This window comes from Scomber scombrus, chromosome 17 (genome assembly GCF_963691925.1).
Source record: "Scomber scombrus chromosome 17, fScoSco1.1, whole genome shotgun sequence".
Classification (NCBI taxonomy): Eukaryota; Metazoa; Chordata; class Actinopteri; order Scombriformes; family Scombridae; genus Scomber; species Scomber scombrus.
The window spans coordinates 16871485-16895842 of NC_084986.1; the positions used below are offsets into that span (position 1 = coordinate 16871485).

Here is a 24358-nt window from a genome sequence, read left to right on the forward strand (position 1 = left end):
GTGTGAAGTCATTCTGTGGTTTTACAACATGAGCAGCCTGTATGTAGAAAAATGCTGCTTTGATAGTCTCATTTAGTATCACAGAGGTGATGAGAAATCAGTCATGATTATTACAGGGCTTGAATATGTAACCCTAACCCTTTTTTTTTGGTAAAACACCAGTTAGCTCTAGCTTGACAGTGTTGCTGTGGCTAACAATGAAATATCATTTTGAGGCAAGTTGTGTGTTACAAAGGACCATTTAAAGGAATGACTATTATCACAAAGTGTGATTAAAATGTCTTATTGTTCACATTTTCTGTGTTTGACTTTTAAATTTGAATAGTTGAGGACTGGGGATACCACTGTTTCTGTTCTTTGACTGCAAGACAGATCAGAATATATTTTCTCCCCTACAATTAACATTTTAATAGTACATATAAAAAAATAATACTTAAAAAGCTGACTTTATGATGATAATTAGTTTGGGAAGTTGAAAGTAATTTAATGTCCCAGATTTTCCTTAAACCTGCAGTTATAGTCACTGGTTCCTCAATAACACAGACAGGCTACTTCACAACATGTCTTTAACATAATTTATATTCTTGCGGAAAAATGACAAATCTATAAAAGAGCCTCAGTGTGTTGGTAACATTTGAAGTAGCATCATGCAAGCTTACAATTTGTATGGATCACCAAATTTGAGTGATTTTAGGATTTGAAATCTTACAATGAAATACTCAGGTAAATGAGGGTATCATCTTCATATAAAAGTGCAATTTCTTGCTCATTGTTACCAAACATGATTCAAAGCAGTGTTAATTTTGTTTTTTTGGTGTGTGTGTTTTTTTACATATGAGACCAAGACAGTTCGATGCATATATTTGAGGTTTTTATGTAAGGCTTGCAAGCCACAATCCTGTTTATTTCTTATCGTTGTCAGATTTTATCCAGTTATAACATGAGAGTTAAATGTCTCTGTGATGTTTTCAAGCTGTCAAGTCCTAAGTTTGTTAAATGTCAATATTAGTCAAGTTCAAGTTAAATCTGAGTCCTAACTCTTAATATACCGTGGCTATTCTTCAATGTGCTTCAGAAAGTGTGATTTCTTCAGGTTTGTGCCGTCTGTTCAAATTACAAATTACTTTTTTATTTTTTTTACCCCAGACTAAATAAAATGACCTCTGATTTGTCTTTATTTCAAATTGCTACTGTTTAATCTCACAGAACATAAACCACAACACACACATAAACCACAGAATGTCTTCACATTGTTTTCTTTTTTCAGCTCTGTGTTTCTCTGCTGAGTGTTTGTTTGTGTTGCTGCAGCTATGTTTGGGTTTTGGTTTTGGTTAAGCTGCAGGGACCCTCAGTCGAGGCCTGTGTGAACTTGGCTTTGAGTGTTGGGGCTGTAATTTGTGCGTTCTAAAATTCCAAACAAAATGGCACATGGCTCAACCTGCAATTAACATTTAAACCCGAACATCATCTCCCCATCAGGTGTGAGGCAGTGTGGCACTTACACACTTCATGAGGCGCTGTCAGTACATTAAAAACCTAGAGCTGATCTACTCCAACAAGCATGATGCATATCCTGTGTTTGTGTGGTTATATGTCAGAGAAAATTTAGATCAGAGACTGTTAATTAGATTATAATGACACTGTTCACCATACATTTGATTTAAATAACTGGTTATAGCAATTTGAATGTAATTTGAATACCCTTAGTATTACAAGTATTTTTATATGTTGACCCATATCACCCTATTGTAGATATATTGTCATCTGTATATGTTTATACACTTCTCCAGAGATTTTTCTGTAGCATTTATGCCTGATAAGGTAACAGTATAGAGAGGGTGTCATATATTTGACATATGTTCCACAGTTGGAAGCAAACTGGGAACATCATAGTTACATGTTATACACCCACCAGAAAGCCCACACAAAGATGTTTGTGGTTAATTAGAAATAGTATCACCATTAGATAGTTTGTTCACCAGAAACTGCTGACAAGTTTGTTTTCATCAAAAAAAATGTTGCGCTCAGTCTGTATCTTGGTCACAATTTTTGGTGGGGAAAATGAACGAAATCAAGATTATTTGTTTATTTCTAAAAATCCCTTTGGACCAATGTTTCCTTATCAATACATGTCATGGTCACAATGTGTAGGAGAAAAAAATGAATTGAGGAATCCTTATCAAAAAATATGCCATGTATTTATTTTTTTTAAAACACAATCTGCTGATAAAAATGTAATTTCTAAACTCAAATCCATAATGGTCAATATCAGCAGAGCTATAATTTATATCAATGCACTTTCCATTCCTTTACAAAATACGTTGGTACTTTAAACTCTAACAGTGCATTACATTTAAGACCCTATTGTGTGTTTTGCATGTAAAACCTTATTCTGCTAAAACTACAACCATCAGATAAATGTGATGGAGCAACAATATTTCCATTTAAAATGTATTGCAGAAGAATTATAAAGTCGTGGAAATAATCAGGTACATACAGTTTTATAAATAGTTTCCGTTTACTAACCATTCCTGTGGTAGCCTATAAAGTTACAAATATTTCCCCAGCGACCTATGCATGTGTTGTTATGATGATTGGAGGATTCCCTGATTTATTCCCATCTGTAGATGATGTATGTTATACATCAAAAACTCTAATTTCATTTAGCAATCTCTCGGGATATATATCACTTCTACCGAGGATGGATACACACCTCCTCCACATAAAGCAGTCATTTCATTAATTAACCGTCATCCTCTTCTCTTAACCTCTCTCATTGTAGTCTGTCCTCCATCAGAAGCGTCTGTGATGCTGCTGCAAGGCGTGCCGCGGCGCACCGGAGCCCCATGTGATACTGACGGGAGGTGTGGGGAGGTTGGAGGAGGTGGGGGCGTCCTAAAACAGTTTGCTGGTCCTTACATTTCATCACTCCAGATCCAGGCCACCCCGGGGCGGAGCTGCACTGTAGAGCTTGTCATTCGGACGATTTTGGATACCCGCTGCTGCAACCCTATTGTGTTATCTTCGTGTTTGATTCGGGGTAGTTTTTAATTTTATTTATTTATTTAAAACCCCGATTGTAGCCAAAGACAAGAAGAGTCCACCTTTCTGTTTGTTCACCATGGGAGCAGAGAGCTCAGCGCAGCGGGACGGGAAGAGCCAGGAGGATGCCTCAGTGTCAGTGTCAGCCTCAGCCGGGGAGCTCAGTGCGGAGGTGAAGGTGATCCAGGAGGGAGGCAGCGTCCTCGATGGCAAGGTACAGTGTTTACCTACTGACACCTTCTGATCCCTGTCCCTGCTCACCACAGAGCCGAGAGAGCAATGAGACAGTGTGGATGACATAGGGGCGTTTATCCTGCTGTCTGCTGCAACGTTTCTTACTTTGATTATTTTATATCAGCTTACCTGTGTGTTTGCAGACATACCTGTCGTGACACCCCCTCCCTCCCCCGTGTGTCCCAGTCTGTGCGCATCAGTAACGTGCTGCAGCGCACAGCCTGACGCAGTTTTTTGCTGAGTAATGGGTCGAGGAGTCTGCAGTTCCGCAGTAATAAAACGCCAGATTTACAGCCACACAGATCACCTGGGCTCAGAGTGTGAATCACCAACACTCTGGATAAAACACATATTATTTATTTTAGTGGTCTTTGGAGCTCTTGAAGAAAGCAGTGATGGGTTATTTTATAAGATTGTAACACTGATAGCAGGCTTAAATTATGCACTTTTCATGTTATCTTCTCTCAAAATGATCAACATTTCACTTATCCTTTTTTACTTTAATAGTAAAAACATTTTTTAAAAAGCAATCTATGTAGCAATCTATAACCTGCAGAAATGTAGGCAACAAATTACATAATAATAATTAAATTAGACAAAGCACATGATAGTACTCATCATAATCATACTAATGTTATTTATATGGCACCATAACAAAGTTACAAAGTGCTTTGCAGTATAAACAAGAAATAAAAAGTTAATAAAATCCAAAACACAAAAGTCAAGATAAAAAATAATGAAACGTATAGTTAATAACAAATGTGGAGAGAAAATAGTCTGTGGCGTCAAGTACACGTCAGAAAATAGACACAAATCTAGTAAAAATAACAGAAAAGAAATGTGAAAATAAAACATGACAGATGAGATTTCATGATGTCATGATGAACCTTTCAGCTTCTTAAAATAATCATTTCATCATTATTAGTATTGTTTGTCCCATCCTGTGCTGATGTGTATCAATCAGTTGTTTTTTAAGTTAACATACCCTTCTTCATTTGTGCAGCTGTGTGTTGAGATCCAGCTGCCATCATCAGAGGTATCTTGCAGACTCTGCACTCTTACCTCTGTGTAAATTGCTCAGCATTGTGTGAATGAAGATTTGAAGAGCACCTGCTAATGAGTATGTATGTTTCGCCACCTGCTCTTCCCATGCCTCGTATAATCTATTGGATTTATTGACTTTTTTATAGGCAGGAGGTCAACAGGTCATATTTTGTGACCAGTCTGTCTTCCTGAATGGTCAACACAAAGGTCAAAGGACACTGAGAAAAACGTTAAGAGAGAGAAAGCACAGAAGATGTAACATTTGGTTAAGATTTCAACCTTACATTTGTTCATTCTTGTTTCCTCAAGAATGTGTGTTGTCTGCTGTTGTCAGAAGCCGGCGTGTTTGTGCAGTTGTTTTCCAGTGAGTTGACATCATGTGTGTGGCAGATTTGTGTGTTTTGTTAAGTCGTAAGTTGTTATCACAGGTATCATCGGGTTAGTGATCTTTTCACTCGTATTTCATTTGGGACATTGGAATGTACTATATGAAATGTTTCAAAAGTGCTTCAGTGCATCTATTGTGCTTTGTGATTCCAGCTGATACAGTTTACTATGTGCTCCCACCTTTGACAAGGCGTCTCTTCATGTAGCAGGTTGCCGGTCACAATGCCTGCCCTGTCCAAGGCTACTGTCGGCTTTGATAAGTCAAACACATATTGTATGTTAGTGCACTCATTCTGTCATTCTACGTCAATAAAAACAGCTGATCAGCTGCCAAAAAAGTGGAAGTACAGAGAAATATCGGATCCTTTTACTTCAGTTGTAGAAATATGAGAAGCATCATTACTTCAGTGATGCAAATTTGGATGTGATCTAATTTTGACATGACAAGCTGGAATGGCTTTACAACTTGAGCTTATTTGTCTCAGGGATGTTTATGATTGCTCTGTTGCTAAAACATTTACCATCAAACTGATTTATGGACATATGATGACTGATTTGCTTTACATTTTTTCTAAAAACACATCTAGAACACTGTATATGTCTGCTGTCAATAATCCTGAAAAGAGGAAAAATATTTAATGTTCAAATAGCTCCCATTTTGCACTTGCAAATCTGTAAAGTCCGTTATGAAACCCAGAAAGAGACCATGACCTTTCTGTAGCACAAAGTGTTTATTCCTCAGACACTACAAAATCAGAAAGACTTTTTGTCTAAGATTTCTTTTTAATTTAGATTTTGAAATCATTTATTTAGATATAATGGTAAACATAGTGATTGCAATGGTTTTAAATGGAAAAGGGGGGAAGTGTGTGTGTGTGTGTGTGTGTGTGTGTGTGTGTGTGTGTGTGTGTGTGTGTGTGTGTGTGTGTGTGTGTGTGTGTGTGTGTGTGTGTGTGTGTGTGTGTGTGTGTGTGTGTGTGTGTGTGTGTGTGTGTGTTTTGGATGGTGATAGTGTGTGCTTGGTCGAGGCGGATGGAGTCTTCCTGCTTGATACACAGTCAATAAATATCCTCCTCACTCCACAGAGGAATTTAAGCAATGCCTCTCTCTGTCCACCACTAGCGACCCGCCTTCCTCATACCTCACTGTCTCCAACGACCTCAAAAGTGTTGTCAAAATAACCAGATGAAGGTCATGATACAAGGAGGTGTTTACATGGATTGCAGAGTTACTTTCAGGAAGGTTGTGTTGTTGCGATCTACAGTACAGGAATCATTGTGTTTATGCCACAAAATATCAGCTTATCTGAATATTTGAGAATGTTTTTATCCCAGAAATGTAGCTTTTCACCGACACCATTATGTTATTGTGTATGTGCAGTCTGTGAAAGCAGCGTTAGAGTTTGAAAATGAAATGTACTAAATGTGTTTTCAAATGTGTTTGTGTTTCTTTTGGCTGACCATGCACATCTGCATGTTTAAAGTTGAGCAAAAGTAAACTCGGAACTGCTAGTCTTCATATTCATACAGGCTAACATATGAATTTGCCCGGCTTAATTTTTAATCTAAACTTACTTTTAAAGTCCAACTGAATCACATTTAGTCATTCCTTTTTACAGTCAAAAAAGATGTTAACATCATTATTATTATTATTATTGATAATATTAAGTAATATTGTTAGAATTTTTTTAATGGTCTTTTGGGAGAATTATTGTCTCAGTCAGTTGGAGGGGTGTCAGAGGTTTGTTTGATTGACATTAGCTGGCAACTGGTGTAGCTGCTGTAGCTACAAGTCAGATGGGTAGACAGTGTGTTGCTAACATAGACTGTATATAAGAAAGGGTAAGGGTTGCTAACAGGGATTTTGAAGAGCAACAAGCAAAGCAGCATGTAACCACACACAAGTGACATTTGCATTACATGCTGTTTAAGGTGCTGCAGTTGAGCAGCTAATTAGCTATCTTACATGCTAACGAACATTAGCAGTGCACTTTCCTCCAGTGAGAGTTTGGTGGCTAAGGTACAGGACAAGACATATTCATGTTTGTTAGATAAGGAGGAGACATTAGCCAGCAAGCTAATCTGGATTGTTGTTCAGTCTGTGACTCTTGAGTTGTTTTGCAGGATGCAATCAGGCTCAGTGTGACCGTCTCACCATCCAATTTGATTTGCTGTATTGAAATAAGGACGCCAGTTACGTAAGATGGTGGAACAATATTTATTTGAAATAAGGCAGCCCAGTGGGCCCCATTATGGAATTAAGGAATTGAAAATATAAATGTCTCCCTTTTTGGTTTCAGGTTTTTTTTCCCAAAAGAGAAAAGCAGATATGCGTGCTATTATAGACAAAAATCAAAAGGCAGTTCAATTTCAGTTGGATTTTCGAGTTACAGCTGCCATTTGAAAATAAAGTGTCACTTCCTGATCTCTTGTGATTGGTTTGCATTGTTTATGCTAAATGTGTCCTACCTTGACTGGCATTATAAAGGTTTTTATTCACACTTAAAGAGTTACTTGACGCCAGGCTGAAAACACTGTTTCACTGCCCTTAAAGCTGTCAGGAAAGTTTCAAGTTTCTGTGTACTCTTTTGCATTTGTACCTGCACGCAACTGGGACATTACCTTGTACTGACACAACCTGGAGTGTACTTCTACATCACTACAGCAAGGGGAGAAGTTACACAACTGGAGATCAATAAAAAAAAATAAGGTTCTTTACCAGAATAACTTTTGATGAAAAATTACTCACTTTAACCAAGATGTAAAACTTGCAGAGTGGATGTGTACAACAGGGGCTTCTTCCTTCGTTTCCTAATCCACTTCTTTTTTCTGCCCTCCAGCTAGACAGAAGCTTTCTGTAAAATCACTGTTACTGTTTTGAAACTGCAGAAAAATATCAGTATACTCACACATTCACCAACTCCCAAATAAACAATACAAATAACCACCTACACAGACATGAGACCTGCATCACATGTCAGATCCTCCACCAGTCACAATAGCAGCAGCAGGTGACTCCAATGATCCAACATCATGTTATGTAATGTAATGTGTGCTGATTAAGGCTCATACGTTCCTGTATAATGAGCTGCGGCTGATCAGACGCTGCTGTGGCTCTGATTATCTTGTTTAGCAGGGAGAGAGACAGAGTGGAGGGGGGAGGCGGAAGGGGTCAAACAGACCATCCATTGAGGATGGGCTGGGACGGGGACAAGCTGGAGGCCCCTGTGTGCACCGGCCCAAAACAAGAGGAAGAAACCAACAGGGGAAGGGGTGGTGCAGCGTTTGGGTGGGCAGGGGCAGAGGGGACGGGTGTGGAGTCCAGAGAGAGAGAGAAAAAAAAGTTTGAGAAAGAAAGAGAGTTAGAGGGGGACCCGCCAGCATGACAAAAAGTCGGATGAATCAAGCGATTGTTCCCTCAGCCCTCCCTGCTGCCTGATTTTAAAAGGACGCTGATGACAGAGTTTGGGTGAAAACTGGCCCTCGTAAAAAGAAAAGAGCAAACTCAGAGTGTTTCTAAGTGTGAGTGTAGAAAGTGAAGGTATGGGGCCTGTTTGTCTTATTATCAGAGGGCTTACAAACAAATCTATTGTATCTAACAAAAAAAGGAAGGGTAAAAATGTATTTGTTGTAGCTAACTTCCTTGGTAACTGTCAGTCATTTCTACTCAAAATGTCAAATCTTCTCTTCATCTGCATATTCTACATATCACACAGAGAAACATCAGCTGCCATAAACACCACTGATCCATCCAGATAAACAAGTGCAACTTAAAAAAATGTATTGTTTAAAGAAAAGATTAGCATTTTTTTCTAACTTGTCCATATTAGTTTTTGGTCGCTTTCATTATCCTTTCCAAGGAAACCCCTCCTTGCTTGATGTCAATGTAAGTGGTGTATGAAAATTACCTCTTAAATTCCACTGAAGATAATCTTAGGCGTAATCAGTCCAAATTAGACAAATCTGCTTAAAACTGCTTACGAGCTTTAAACTAAACTGGCAAATTCTGTTTAGGAAATCCTAAAACAAACTAAAACTTTATTGTTGTTTTGGATCCTTTACCTTCAAGAGACTAAATATCAATCTAAGAGTGACATACACATGTTAGATCTCTCCATGTGTGCAAAGTTTTATCTTAGTCACGGAAACCAAAACATCCTTCTCTGTGTGTCAGCAGTAATTTAGTTAATTGAGTTTGAAGAGAAATTCAACGGACAACATATTCTGTTCCACACATGCAAAGACATGAATGTTTGTATTAAAACAGACTAATTCAATTCAAGCATGAGGGAGTTTTCCATCTACAAACATAAAAGCAAACTAAACACACAAACTGCAACTGCAGTGTGCAAACTGTTGCCTCTGTCTTTTTTTGTAATGATAATGGCAATTAACTTGCATTTCTTATCATCTTTGACTGTAAAAGCATTCTTATTAGGATTATTTACACATCTGCATTCACAAAATAGAAAGGAAATTCAAAAATGCTCCAAAACAAACAACAAACTGTTTAACAAAATATGGCCTAATGAAATACTATATAATATGCATACATACTGTATATCAGCTCCTAAATGACCCATAGCAGACCATTTACCATCACACTATAAACTATAGTGAGCTTTTCATGGTCATTGTTTTGGTCTAAAAAGGAAATCAAAGCAAATGTATGGTTCTTCTTTCTCATTTTAGTTGAGGAGAAACAGGAAATGGCTTCCTGCTAATTAGTCTGTCCCACCGCCAGCTTTCTATCTTCTATCTCTATGATTTGCTGCCAACTCCATTACAGTGAAAAAAACGCTGTATTGGAGATGTGAAAAGCCAGAGCTCTTTTATTCCTCTTTCCAACAAATTCAAGTTCGCTCAAATTATTTGATCTAATAATGAGTCCACAGGACAATGTCAAATCCCAAAATGGCATCAACATAGAAATGTTACATAATGTCAATGCTTGTTTTTGTTTATTCCAACGTCTGTGCATAGTTCCCTGCCTATTTCCCCAGCTTGTTTATCTATTAAATTGTTTACAGTGCAGCAGAAGTTAAAAAAGTTTGTTCGTCTGTCCATCAAATACCAAAGTTTAGTCCAGAAATAAGAGTTTATACCATCAAAAAAGCTGTGTCACTCAGAAGTGTTACCATCTCTCCACATTACTGGATGTGTGCAGTGAGACTATAAATGAATGTATTAATGTATTCCAATCAGATTCCTCTGTGGTTTACAATAGGCATTCCCAGCCTGTGTGTGAAAATGTCTGTTAATGGTTGCAACATAACTCTGAGGATGATTAACGTGACTCTTTTATCTCTCTCTTATTTGAAGTGAAATACTTGATAATTTTTTACCTCGTCAGGCCTTTAAAGTTCTTCAAATTCAAAGAAGGAAAGAATCTTTTTATTATTGGCTGACCACACCACAACTAACAGAGACCTGTGAACTGTAACAATGAATTGCAAGTAGATATTTTGGCTTCATCTAAGCTTGGGAACCTGTTTAAAACACTGTGTTTGAATGCGTTGATAATTCAGTTTCATAAATTCACTTTCACTTTACTCTGAGTGTAAATTTGTTAAAAAAAACACATAAAACACACAAAGAAATGGGTATACTTCAAGGGATGCCAAAGAGATGATAAGAAGGAAGTGGAGTGTTTCAAATAGTGACATGATTGTTGTGGTGCCATACTCATATTGAGGCCTGAATTTTGTTAACACAAATTGGAAAATGGTTTTTCATTCAATTTAGAAGTTACAACATAAGATTCACAAACACACAATCGTACAGTTTTAGTGCTTCCTGTTGGAAGTAGTGATGGCGTAGGTGTTATGAGGGGTTTTCCTAATTGAGAAGCTGTCTTGTGGAGTGATGGTGTGTTTAATGACACATCATTACTCCACAGGGACTGTTACAGTCTCTCTGTCACAGTCAAACGTGACAGGGAGAGTGTGCTACATCAGCTTTCTAGTGCTGCCTTTCTTTGAAGGGGACATATCATGCACACTTCCAGGTCTATATTTTGATTCTGGGGCTCTGCTGGAATATCTTTGCATGAAAAACTATATTGTACTGGTCCTTCACATGGAACCCTAGTTCAGCCTCTGTTTGAAACAGGCCGTTTTAGCTTGTTTTAGCTCTTTGATCTTAGCAACAAAAGGCTATCGAATGGACGGTCTTTTGTGGGCATGATCTGATATCAGACAAATGAGGAAGTAAGCTTTGCAAACAGAACCTTCAGAGCGGGCTTAAGCCCTGTCTTTTGACTTCAAGGCAGCATTTCTACACACTTTCGCCTCAAGTTTTGGACCTTTGACCATGTTTAACACAGAGTATAAAAATAACAGAAATAACAAAAAGCATGATATTCTCTCTTTAATATTTCACCAGCAAAGCAAAGATAGCAAAGAGCACTCAAGGGTCCTCCTAATCAAATGATTGTTTGATATTAGTCTGAAGAAACTACATTACAGCATCTTAAATAAATTAACTTATGGGTCTAGATTGTGACACAACCATGCACAACCATCTAATTGCATTATATCTTACAAAGAATGTTCTGAATAGTTTAAGGACAAGGTTACTCATATTTTACCCATGTTTTACACACCTGGATACACCCCATGTATACCCCCCCCCCCCCCCCCCCAATTTATTAATTTGGTTGCTTATGGTTCTTTGTTTTAAATGAATTTACTTTTGTAATATGGTGTAACTGACACGGTCTAGAGCTAGGCTGTGACATTTAGATACAGGTGTTTATTCCCTTATCGACCTCTTTAAGTTCAACCTGAAGAATGAATTTCCATCATTTTTTGCATAACAAATCTGTACAACTCTGTTTAAGTCTGTCCTGGCTCCTCTACTGCAACACTGTGCTCAAAATAACCTCTCCCCTACCTCGATTACATCATCTGTGCACTCGTTCACCCATCTTGCCTCCACAGTGCCTTTCTTTCACCCTCTCCTCTTTTTGGTCCATGATTCATATCTCATCTCTCTTTGTATGCAGTGGAGATGCACCAGATAACTCCATTTTGTTTGAGATCCCAAGTGTTGAAACAAAATAGTATATTTGTATATTATATATATTGTATTATATATATATATATATATATATATTTATATTCATATACATGACCAAATGCATTGAAGGCCACTTACTACACCTAAACTACAAAATATGTTCTGTCACTGTCTTCTAAAATGACCCATACAAGTATTTCTTGATCCTATTAGCAGGAGGACATTGTTTGTCAATGATTTGTGACAGTTGTAAAATTGATGTGACACTTTTTTGGTTAAGATTAGGTTAAGTTTGAGCAACTAAAACTGCTTGGTGAAGGTTCGACAGTGATTGTGATCATAGTTAAAAGAAAAGTTGGAAGGAGAGAGGGAGCAAACAACAGTGCCCGGTGTTAAAATCAAACACTTTGTATGTATTATAGCACATTTACACTACTTCTGGCTTTGCTCCCAACAGTCATTATTTACATGACTGTGCAAGTTGTCAGGAAACTGAAACTTATGCCAGTTCAAGCATTAGAAACAAACGACACATGCTGTAGTGTCAGACCATCTTTCTATATGGTTGGAAGGTTGGGATTTACGTCACAGAGGGCTCCATCAAATGTTTTTCATGGCTCTAAGAGGATTTTTTAAAAAGAAAAGAAAAAAGGTGTTATAAATAGTGTGACTACTATCCCCCTCCCACCCTCCCACCCCCCTCACTTGCACTTGTTCACCTTCGGTTGCTGCCTCTCTCTCTGTCGCTCTTTTTTTGCACATTCATTTTTCATCAGCTTTGGTCCTGATGCAGCACTAACTGCCTCACAGAGCACAGTGTAGGGTGTGTGTGTGTGTGTGTGTGTGTGTGTGTGTGTGTGTGTGTGTGTGTGTGTGTGTGTGTGTGTGTGTGTGTGTGTGTGTGTGTGTGTGTGTGTGTGTGTGTGTGTGTGTGTGTGTGTGTGTGTGTGTATGTGTTTGTACTGGTGTGTCTTCAGTGCTGGTGGGACTTGGAGCATTTGAAGGGCAAATGGTGAATCATGGCTTCGGTGCAGCTGCTTTCTTGGTTAGCAGACTCATGCGGGGCGGTGAAGCCTCTCTACTCTCTGCAGCTGAAGTGTAGTCTGAAATTTACTGTATTGATCAAACTCACAACTCATATATCACAATCCTTGTCCAATAACAGTAAAACCCATTGACCTGGGAAACAAACAGCAGTGTTGGAAACTAACTGAGTACATATACTCAAATATCTGAATGCTTATTTCACCACTGACAGAAAGATTTTTTGAATGTGTGTAAAATAGTATAGGTCTTAAAATAACATTTATATAGTATTATATTATATACTATTGTCAAGTAATGTGCTGCATCTGCAAAGTTGCAAAATGTTCATATTGAATGTGTCTTCAAAACATTCAACATATTTAATTTGTTTTCCCTCTATATCCATTTGCAACAAATTTATGATTGATGTTTTTATGGTCATATACAGGCAACTGAAGCACTTAGTTAAAGTTAAAAAAAATCCTGGTGTTTTTAATTGTTGACACTGGCTTGAAGCACCAGACAAGATGTGTTTACTTTTCTGTCTTTCTTTTTTTCAGTAGCTAATCCTGGTCTCCGGTGTCAAAGTTCCATGTAACATTTTATGAAACAGGGTTGCCCTGAGGGACCTCTAATATGTATTATGTAACGTGATCCTGTTGTACATTTGTATATTTGATTTTATTTGCATAAAGCAGAAAGAGATTCCTTTCATAGTTGTCATGTCATGATTAACCACTTTCATCACAAACCGTGATCTGCGTATACTGTTGGATTGGGACTCTGTAAGTGGTGTCTTATGATGCCCACTGCTGTATCAGGATAATGAGAAACATACAGCACAGTGAATCAGGTGGTCACTGTTTACTCATTTGAGCCGAATGGAAGTGTTGTTTTAAACCACTCACCACTGTATTGCAATAGGGATTGAAATATATCCACACAGTTTACTTCCTCTATGAGAAAGACCGAACTGTTTTACATGAACATGTTTCATTAGCTGATCTGCTTTCATTTTCCACATTGCATTTGACAACTCTCCATGATTTAGTGCGACAACAAGCCACTGTGACTTGACATGTGCTTGTTTGTGATTAAGCTATTCCTCCCTTTTTTTTAGACTGCATAATTACATCAGCAGACTGAAGTCCATATACTGTTCCTGCTCCGCTAAGCAGACAAATGAAAGTAATGAAATGAGGACAACAACTCTGAGCAGTCGGTTGTTTTCCGGCAAGAAAACAGACCTCCTTTTAAATCTGATTTCTTTCACATGTCTCATTTAACTGTGTTAAGAGGGCATCGAGTCAATTGGCATCCAGCAGCATGTGAAAAATCATATAATATATAATACGATATATGACATAAGATTTCTTTTGACATTCCTCTCGTCCAGCTGTCAGTCGGCTGTCTGCTCCTGTGCTTTAAACATGTGATATTTTTGTGCAATCTATGGATCAAATGTGTAATATTAAAAGGCTTTGTTTATTGTGAATAACCTTTGGAGATTTATTACCTGACTGCCGTTTTTTAGCAACTAATGAGCCATATGTCTACATGACATCTATAAGTTAAAGGAAGTCAGACTTGCTTGACATTTTAAGACATTTTGCCTCTCACAACTTACTTCTTCTAGATGAAAAAATATTTCCCTCAGGATTTGGTGTAGGCCAAAACAGAGCTAAAATGAGAATGAATATTGGATTCACATTCGCCAGATGGCCAGAAACATTACTCTAAATGAATGCTAATGTCCTGTGTCTGCTTTGCCACAACAACCTTTTTTAATCAATATGCCTATCTGCATTGTAGAACGTCATAAAACACTAAAATATCTCTTGATGTTTTATAAAAATCTGTTATTGAGAAAAGTGAATTAGCATTTTGGGATGGGCTTTATTGCATCTTTGAATTTCCAGACATTTATGTCAACATTATAATCCACTGCACACATTAGCATCACACTTATTCACGAGGGGAACTTCCACTAACTGATTTTTTACTATGCAACATTTTTAACACAACATTTGTTAGTTTATTGACTAACATATAAACTAAAAAATAAAAATACATCTTCAAATAAAAATGTCACATGCAATATGCTTCTGTGAGCAAATACTTAGAAATTGTAGCATCATTTTCAGGAAAGTAAACAACATATAGCAAAACGTCCGTGGTAATAAATAGTTACTTAAATTCTTTAGAGTTGTGCCAAACAGCTGTCATGCTCAAGTCAACTCTCTCTATGTCTTTCCTGTACGTTGAATCTGTTCTCTCGCTCATGGAGAGGAAGTAATACATTTCAGCTTTAAAGAGCAGTATGTGCTTTTTCTCAACCATGCACATTAACTATCCAAAAATATTTGACTTTGGACACTGTTCTTCAAACTCTTTGGATCACCTCAAGTTTAGTCAAAGATCATGTGTGGTTTAAGTGACGTATTTGACCCTGAATGTTGTTTCTGCGCCAAAACTTAGATCAAACATATAGGCATTAGTAGAGCAAAAATCTAAGAGTAAATTGAGGCCTGAAGCCATAAAAAACAAAGTCTGGTATAAGTGTCTCACTAATTAAATCCATGTTTATAGCATCTGTAGTCTTTCCAGACACCCCCTCTCACCAGTCATCTTCTTTTCTCACATATATGACTCTGGAGCTCAGATGCTTATCGGGGCTCAGAGATATTTAGAGATTCATGACAGGCGGGTCAGCAAAGGGGGTGGGTTTGTTATTTCAACCCAGTTAGAGAGGCAGGCCCCTGGGGTCAAACGATGGCCAGAATGGCCTGATTATGATCGTGTCTTGGGGGGTCTTTCCTGTGACCAGGGCTGTTGTTGTTGTTTGGCTCCGTTTGCTGTTCGGGTGTAGCAGCCGCACACATGAAGGGACGGGGGGAGATGAAAAACAGACAAATTGTGGGAGGTATAGAGACTTCAGGTTAAAGGGTTAGTGATGCACTGATGTAGGTAGAGGACAACCTGGTTTCATCTGTTGGCCTGAAATGGTGACTAACAGGTGTGTGGATTCTACAGGGTCACTCAGACGTTTGGTTTGCATGTCTCTCTCTCTCTCTCTCACGCGAACACATGAACATGCACACGAGCTCAAGTCTTGGCTTATTTTTATCCTTTTGCTATTTTATTTATCTAATTTAGTGTCCTTTGAGTTGTCCTCTCACGTCATGCACTTGAACCAGGCTGAAATCAAATAAAGTGCACAGTCACACACAGAGAGACTCGTGTAGTTTCCAGGGCTGAGACATATTAGACCACATGTGACAGATTACGAATATAAGCAAAATACCTTCCTAATATATTTGTTATTTTAACTCTCTTATTTTCATGCAGTGTTAATGCAATTTGAACAATTATGTCATTTACCACAAGAGCTGTTTCTCAGGTCTTTTGAGATGAGTCCAAATCAAATCTAAAGTCTCACAAAAGCAAATGCAAGGCTCAAGTCTAATACTGACCATTACTGTGATTCAAGATAGCATCTGAGCAGTTTGCTGTTTTAAAAGTGTCTTATGTAACTGACACAGAGTCCTTTCAATGTATAGTTTAATAATTAAAAGTGTGTGGTTATGCAAGGCCTGCTGCTGCTGTCTTTGGCTTCTGGGATCTCAGTGTTGGTTGGTGAACTATCTCTACAAATATTGGACACCCAGACATTCATGATCTTTTAAGGATGAATCGTAATAATTTGGGTCTACATTTTATGTGTCAAGAACTTTGGTTTATGAACAAATACCTGCAAAATGGAGACAATTCCAATCGGCATCAGCTGTACTTTGTGTTTGGTGCTAATTTGCAAATGTTAGCATGCTAATATGTTAAACTAAGATGGTGAACATAGGCTAATAAACAGTATACCAACTAAACTTCAAGATGCTAGCATTGTCACTGTGAAGCATGATGATATTAGCATTTAGCGCAACGCTACTGTAGACTATTGTTGTATTTGCAGGATTTTATCAGATCAAAAACATAAACTTATCCTTAAAAATAACTAGCATGTTCTTTGTAGTTGCACTTTTATTTTAATTTCACTATGAGTGAGTCTGACAGACATCCCAACTAGCCCGGAAGTTCCGGGAGTCTCCCACATATTGATAGCTGCTCCCTGACGCCCGCAAATGAGATACAATCTCCCGGAATCTGGAGCGTGCAAGCAAGAGTACGCGCTAGACAGTGACTGCTCACATGTGTGTGACTATCAATGCAGCACGTGTGAGAGCAAAGCGTCCTGATAGCTCTGTGTTGCTATGGCAAAGACTGTGGTTAAGGTCTGGTAAAGTTTAGGCAGAAAAAATACTTGGTTAAGGTTAGAGAAAGATCATGCTTTGGGTTAAAATTATCATTTGAAATGTAGTGTGGCTTAAAGTTTATGCTTCCTTAAAGTTAGGCAACCCTAAACAACCACAATAATCGTAGCTACTAAAAACTGTCCAACTTTCAGTTGGAAACAGCAGTCTCCTGCACCTAAGTCCACTTTATGCCATCTAGCCACCAGCCGAACATGCCACATCCGATTATGTAAATTTGTCACTTTATTTTTACGTCATCCGAACTACATCACATCTACGGGTCATAATTACTGGATGAAGCTAGATGTTGTCTATCACTCAAACATAACATACGGCCATTTCTGCTGTCTGAATTTTCGAACTATAACATCTTTCCTTTTGAGGATGTGCTGGGCTTTCATCTATTAGAGATACTAGAACTAATCTAAAAACACCTCCGAACACACATAGGCAAACAGCGTTTTTTCCATATACAGCTTGTGTCTGTGTGTTTTCCAGTAAAAACCTGACAGATTTACAGTAAAGGACGCCTCATCCTGAAAACCCCCATAAATAAAGTCAGACAGTCAAACCTGCTCTGTATATACAGCACAAGTGGACTTCACAACTGGAAAATGATAAAGAAGAAAAAAGAAAAAGAGAAGGTTCTTTTCCACACCACTGTAAATCTGCAATATTTCAGGACATGACTTGATGTTGTTAGATTTGGAGAGATAACTGTGGATTTATCTTGCACAAATTGGCCCAAAATGTTTTTACTTTTACGAGTATGATTTGATTCAAGTTGTGATGAGGTCTCATTTGACTTGTTCAGTTCAGTGTTGCTTCATTTCAACTCAAAATGTGCTAAACTGCACAAACACATATGCACACACAGAAGCTCAGGTACTCACCGTCTGAGCACCTGAGCAGAGTTAATGGATTGTGGAAACAGTGAGAGTGTTCTTCGGGGGTCTTGTCAGGCTTTGATCTTTGGTATGTACTGAATGTGGGGGTCAGGGATAATAGATTGGGGGCTGGCAAGGGTGAAGAGACATGAAGAAAGAGGGAGGGAGGGACAAGTAGACAGACATGATGGTCACATAGGCCCTTGAAAACTTCTGTTAGACCTGGGTGAAATATTTATTGGCAAATACCTCACGTTGCTCGTTTTCGAATATCTGATTGCGGGGTTTGATTCATCAGGGCTCGTCAGATGGTAGTTCATGATCATAATGACGTGTTGATGTTTAGCAGGTATAAAATTTACTGGTTAGCCCTAAATGAAAAGTACAGCGGTGGTTAATGGGAATGTCATCTGTACGAAACTTTGTAGCAATCCATCAAGTACATGTTGAAATATTTCATTGGATGAAGTAAAATGTTTGATCTGCTGGTGGCGCTAAATGTAAATACAGAGGGTCACCAAAGTCAGTATATGGTTCTTCCTCTGGGGAACTAAGCTGTATCTGTACACAATTTAAATATTTAAGTCTTGTCATCTCTAGAGCTACCTTGCATAAATGGTAAAAAAAAAAAAGATTACAAGCATTAAACATTAAAAAAAATCTGGGTACAAATTGGATTTTGCAAACAAAAAAGACACAGAGGACCTTGTCTTCACATTGAAGGAAACACCCATTTTGCATGCGTGTTGATGTTAAATTGGTGTGAAAATGAGTTTAAACCAATCTACTCCTTTTTGAAAATCTATCAACCCTTACTCACAACTGGATGAGACTGATCCAACAGGATGATTGACTGAACATAGTATATGACATTAAAATGAACCACAAGGGAAGAACTACTCCCCAAATCTCTTATCTATTACATTCCTCTTCTTTCTCCTCATTCTGGCTCTCTGTTTCTCTATTCCTCTCTCTTTCTATGTCAATATCTTTGCTTTTACCTCCATTCACTCCTCCTCTCCTCTGTCTTTATCTTTCCTCTTATTCATTCCCAGTCGCCCGATCTGACGGCGTCATCCTCCTTTTGTCTGCCCTGAGTCTCTGTCCACACCTCGGAGGTCAACAGGTTGCAAGGTTAACCGTCTCGAACAAACTACGGCCCCACAGAGACTCTTTAAGCTTGTTATCTCCTACTGCGAGTTGGCTTGTGTGTGCATATGTCAGAAAAAACAACATCTAAGAAAAAAAGCTAGCGTGATAGTGTTTGCGACATGGATGTTCAACGACACAGCTGGATTCAGTATGACTGACAGATCTGCAGGTTAGAGTTACATTTGTGTGACTTATATAAGGTTTATAAACCAAACTAGTCCTGCTGGTTTCGTACATGAGCGCTCCTTGATCAATTTGGCTTATGCTCGCATTCTAATTGATAACATTAACATTATATCGTATTTTCTTAATCTATTTTATTTAACGGGAATCAGATTTAAATAAAGGTTACTGAAGGTCTTTTTGAATGCTTATTTCAGCCTCTTCTCTTGTCCGATTCCCAGACTGGAGACATGACTTTGAGATGTCATTTACCAGCTGCGTCATCCTCTTCTTTTCCATTAACTCCCTCCTCCTGCACTCTGTGTTTGGTTTAAAGGGTATAAATCTCCCCCGCTGGCCTCTGTGGAGTGATTTAGGTGACAGCGGGTCGTCTCTTTCTCCCAGAGCCACTGGCTGCCTTTTTAGAGTGTAGGGGTGCAGCCAAGATGTAAACAAGTAAAGGCAGATAGGAGGAAATACTCATCAAAGATGAATTGAGATAGAAAGTGAAAGCAGAAAGAGCGATAGTGTGAGAGAAAGAAAATGGGGAAAAATAAATCTTTACTCCAGTGCCAATCTTGAAATTGCAGGTGATTCCTTTTGTGCTTTAGCTTTCACAAAGTGGACAAATTAATTTAACTTACGTCAAGGCTATGACATAAGTGATTAACCCCTTTATCTCCATGAACACCGTTTTGAAAGCTGTTAGACTAAAATGGGGTACAAACATTATGTTGCACATCTTGTGAGAGTAAATTTCTTCTCCTTAATGTGTACGCAGTAGTAAAGAGGTACAGCCATCACTGTTATTGTCTGGATGTATGTACAGAAGATATTTTTTTTACTCATTGCTAACAAATCCCATGAAAAGACCAAAATTAATAATGTGTTAGTCACTGCCCTTTGGCTCCTTCTCATGTGGCTCATTGATGTGTTTCAAATAGTTTTTAGACAACAATGGCTTTAGCTATGAAGGCAATACTTGTTAACAAGCTCAATTAATGGTGTTGGTCCTCATGTGGGGTTTGTTAACAATAATAGAAATATAGAATATTATTGAGTTTCTGCCTTTGACCGCACCTGAAACAAGAATTTCATTTAGTCAAGTGGGACAACTTCTCATTTCAGCTAATATTCAATAGCAGGGAATTGTAATTTCACTTTCAATATCTGCTGTCTAATGCATGGCACTTATTGTAAGTGCCTGTTTGCACAATTTGATTTAACAAGTTGGATAAAAGAAATTAAGTCTGAATGGTGACTCAGCATGTACAATAAGGGCCACACAGGTCCGCGGGCTGACAGTCACACAGCAGAGCCTAATGGATCTGTAAACACTCAAGTGAAAGAGGCTGCAGAGAAGGAGGGAGTTAGACAGAGCGGTCCTTTGTGAGTATTTAGTCTCTTGTGATAAATAAAGATGAGACTATAAGTACAAATAGAAAGAGCTTAGAGAGGCTTTATAGAAAGAGAGGCAGGAGCAAGACGTGTTAACTGATGAAACTTGGCTTTATGTGTTCAGTTAACGCAGCTCACAGTGCCACCTGTGAGACCATTCATTGGTTTATACTGCTCTATGAGCTGCATCACATACTGGGGAAGGTATGTTTATTCTTCTTGTTAATTTGTCTAGTAATGCAAAATATGAACAAAAGAATGCTTCTAAACAGAAAAATATCAACTGTACATTAGTAAAAAATGTGGCTTGTTAAATGTTCCATCAATTAAATTAAATCAGACCATATTACACAGGAAACCAGACAGAAAACAAACAATACACCCCCTTTTTTCTGCTGTTGTTTTGCTTTGCAGATGTCGTGTTTTTTTGTAGCAGGTCTAAGTCTGTCTTTTGGTCTTTGTGGCAGACCACGTTGACCAGACAGACGTCAAAAAATGCACAACTGGCAGTGAAACTTCAACGTATTCTGTCTGAGAAATGGTGAAAAGAATTCAGAGCAGCTCGGGCGATGCAGTACCTGTCAGTTTTGGGTCAGTTTTGGGTCAATTTTGGGTCAGTTCAGTTGCAGTTCACAATGATGATAAACTGAAACTGGAATTCTTATAATACCAACGCAGCCGCCGCTTTTAGTCATATCTACATGGGTGGGATACAAGTTCTGTTTCGCAAATTCATCCTTCCTCCTCATTTGATTACACAAGAGCTGCTTAAGTCAAATATTTATGACTCAAATGGAAATCTGAAAGTGCTGCGTACATTTTCAGTAGGATTCATTTTGTATCATACTATATAACCAGGAAATGACATTGACATGAAAAAATTCTCTAGGGGTGTTCAAGGCAACAAAAAAAACAAACAAAAAAAACAACAACATAAAAACATGTCACAAAAGTATTTCAGAGATAAATGTAATTATAAAATAAAAATGTCAAAAAGGTCATGTAAAGGTTCACATACCATCTAAAAGCATACGGGATACAGGGCTGAGTTTCCTGGTGTATATCATTACCCAAGAGGTTCATTCCCATCTTAAGCCCTCTCTGCCAGTCCACATACTCTCACCATGGCTATAACGGGACTTGTCTTTACACTAGCTATGATAAGAATGTAGCAACTTTATTTCAGATCCACACACAGAGGAGTGGCTTTTTTACAAGGGTGAGAAGAGGTTGATGAAGTAACTTAGGCACAGAGGTGGTCAAAGTGTGACCATTTGGGGGAGGTGGGCTGAAAAAAGGGGCAGAGTCAGGTGTCGGGGGATCTGTGGCAAGGAATGCTGGGAATGCCAGTCATGAGGTAGACCAGGGCAGGGCGGGGTCGCTGCAGGTCTGGAGGTCAGCTGATGGCTAACACACCAAATCTGATCAGAGGTCCTGAAGGCTTTAAAAGGACAAAAATGACGGGACCATCCTCCTCTGTTAATAACTCCAATATGTTTGACTTGAAATATTCAACATTTCTTGTGATTAATAGATCAGAAGTCTGATATCTGGTCACATCTGGCAAACTGAAGTCATTTCCACATTTTTCCACCTTGCACTTCATGATCCAGAACAATATTTGAATCAGCAGGGCAGCACATTCCTGGGAAATGGCTACCAGTATTCTTAATTATCTCCTATTCTTTATATTCCAAGTCTTGTCTGGAGAAAGTACAGACTATACAAGCTGTATGCACTCTCTCTATTGATTTTTCTTTGAAGTTTGGAGAGGAGGAGCACTTGGAGTAGTGTTTTTGAGAGAGGCCAACTTGCTGGGTGTTTTTACAAAAAAAAAAATCTGATATTTGGTCCGATCCAAGAAATGATGGTTGTTTAATTGCAATGGTGTAGCTGTGGAGCTAGTGCAGGAGCCTTATTTTAGATTTTTTTGTGTATCTAGGCTAATGCAACTGGGATAGTAGAGGTTGCTTTGACGTGACAAGCAATCATTTTTGTATTCGTTGATTCCCACAACCAATTGAATATATGTAAATATATGAAAGTAATCTTAATAATTCACCGTTAAAACTGAAAAGTATAGGCATAAGAACCAAAACTATGGTAAGAAATTATCTCGATTGTACTTGCAACTAATTTAAATTAAAAATGAATAAATGTAAAACATTTATTTTGTCCTCCCAAGTAGTTAGGACACCATGTAGGACAGCTCTCCTCCCAATGACCACTCCCTCCTTCCAGATTGCTCTCATTTTCTTTTTCCCAGTACATCCCTGCACCTTGTCTCTAGCAGAGTGTCTCCACTGTGGTGTCATTTTCCAGGGCTTTCCTGGAGGAGTTTGTGCTGTTAGGATTTGAGCCCAGGTTGTCCATTAGTTAGATTAGGAGCTCTGCTGGGAGTCTCTGGTTCCCTCTCCCGTGGTCGGGACAGACAAAGCTTTGGCCTGCGTGCTATTGTACGGCTGTCAGTTGAAGCTTGTCACCGCCAGAAAAAAACTCTTTCAGGTTTCAGATCCACTGATAAGGGTGCTGTGAGTTAGTCTGTGTCTTGTTAACTTGTTAAGACACTTGTACTATGTTCATAATTAAAAGTGACTTCGATATTGCACTTTTACCATCTCAGTATTCCTGTAGTATTCTTTCTTGCTGTGTTGTTGATATATTACTCTACAGTTCAGTGTAGAATTATTGAAGCTCTTTTTCAGACTAACTTTCCAGTGATTTGACTTTTGAACAAAATTAGCTTACAACATGAACTTATATGAATTTTAATGAGGTGTTGTGAATTTAACCATTCTTGCCATGATGTTTTTGCATTTTTTAACAATCTTTTCTACCACCTGATTAAAAGAATGGTTGAATGAACATGTAACGTATGCGGCAGCACACACACCATTTAAAGATCCAACAGCATCCTGGCAGGCTGATTTACTGATCATTAAACCATAAAGGTTTTTATTTGCTCATTCACTGTATGGTGTTGAGTGATGATAGCTGTGGTAGGAGAGTGTTTTTGCAGTTTTAGTCCTTTAACAAAGGCTATATTTACTTATCTTGAATGCTTAGAGGGAATAGTTTGACATTTCCTGTCGAAGAGTGAAATGACAAGATTTATAACACCCTCAGAACTGCCAAAATTCACTGCTTACCTGGAAAGATCCCAGAAAAGTCATTACACGCAACTAAAAAATAACCCTTGTAACTGCCAACTTTCAGTTTTTTACACTTTGGTGTTGTATGGATTAAACAAACATGATAAAGTGCACTTAGTTTTGTGTCGGTAAGTATTGATTTTGCAGCTTAGCCAGGCTAGCTGTTTTCACCTGCCCCCAATCTTTATACTATACTATGCTAAGATAAGCTAAAAGGCTGCTGGATGTAGTTTCATATGTATCCTGTAGACAAGAGTGGTATCAATCTTCTCATTTTACTCTCAGCAAGAAATAAAATTAGATTATTTCCTGACATGGCACACTATTCATTTGAAGGAAAGAAAAAAAATGTGATCACCAATGTGACCCTCATCCATTAAACGAAAAAAAAAGAAACCCATGACTAAGAATGCCTCTTCTTTCCATCTCTTTCTCAGCCTCTACAGAAGAATGGCCAAATCTCCAGCACGACCAGCCTGAACGGACACTCTGAGGACAACACACTGACAGAAGGTGTGTATGTGTGTGTGTGTGTGTGTGTGTGTGTG

General features: G+C 38.3%; 1 protein-coding gene across 1 annotated transcript in view; it reads left to right on the forward strand.

Annotated features, from left to right (window-relative positions):
* The first annotated feature begins 3121 nt into the window (after positions 1–3121).
* akap12b (A kinase (PRKA) anchor protein 12b) overlaps positions 3122–24358 on the forward strand; it is a 45270-nt gene continuing 24033 nt past the window's right edge. Inside the window, exons 1-2 of the mRNA XM_062437397.1 lie at positions 3122–3256; positions 24248–24323. Coding sequence (XP_062293381.1) covers positions 3122–3256; positions 24248–24323 — 211 coding nt within the window. The remainder of the gene's footprint in view (positions 3257–24247; positions 24324–24358) is intronic.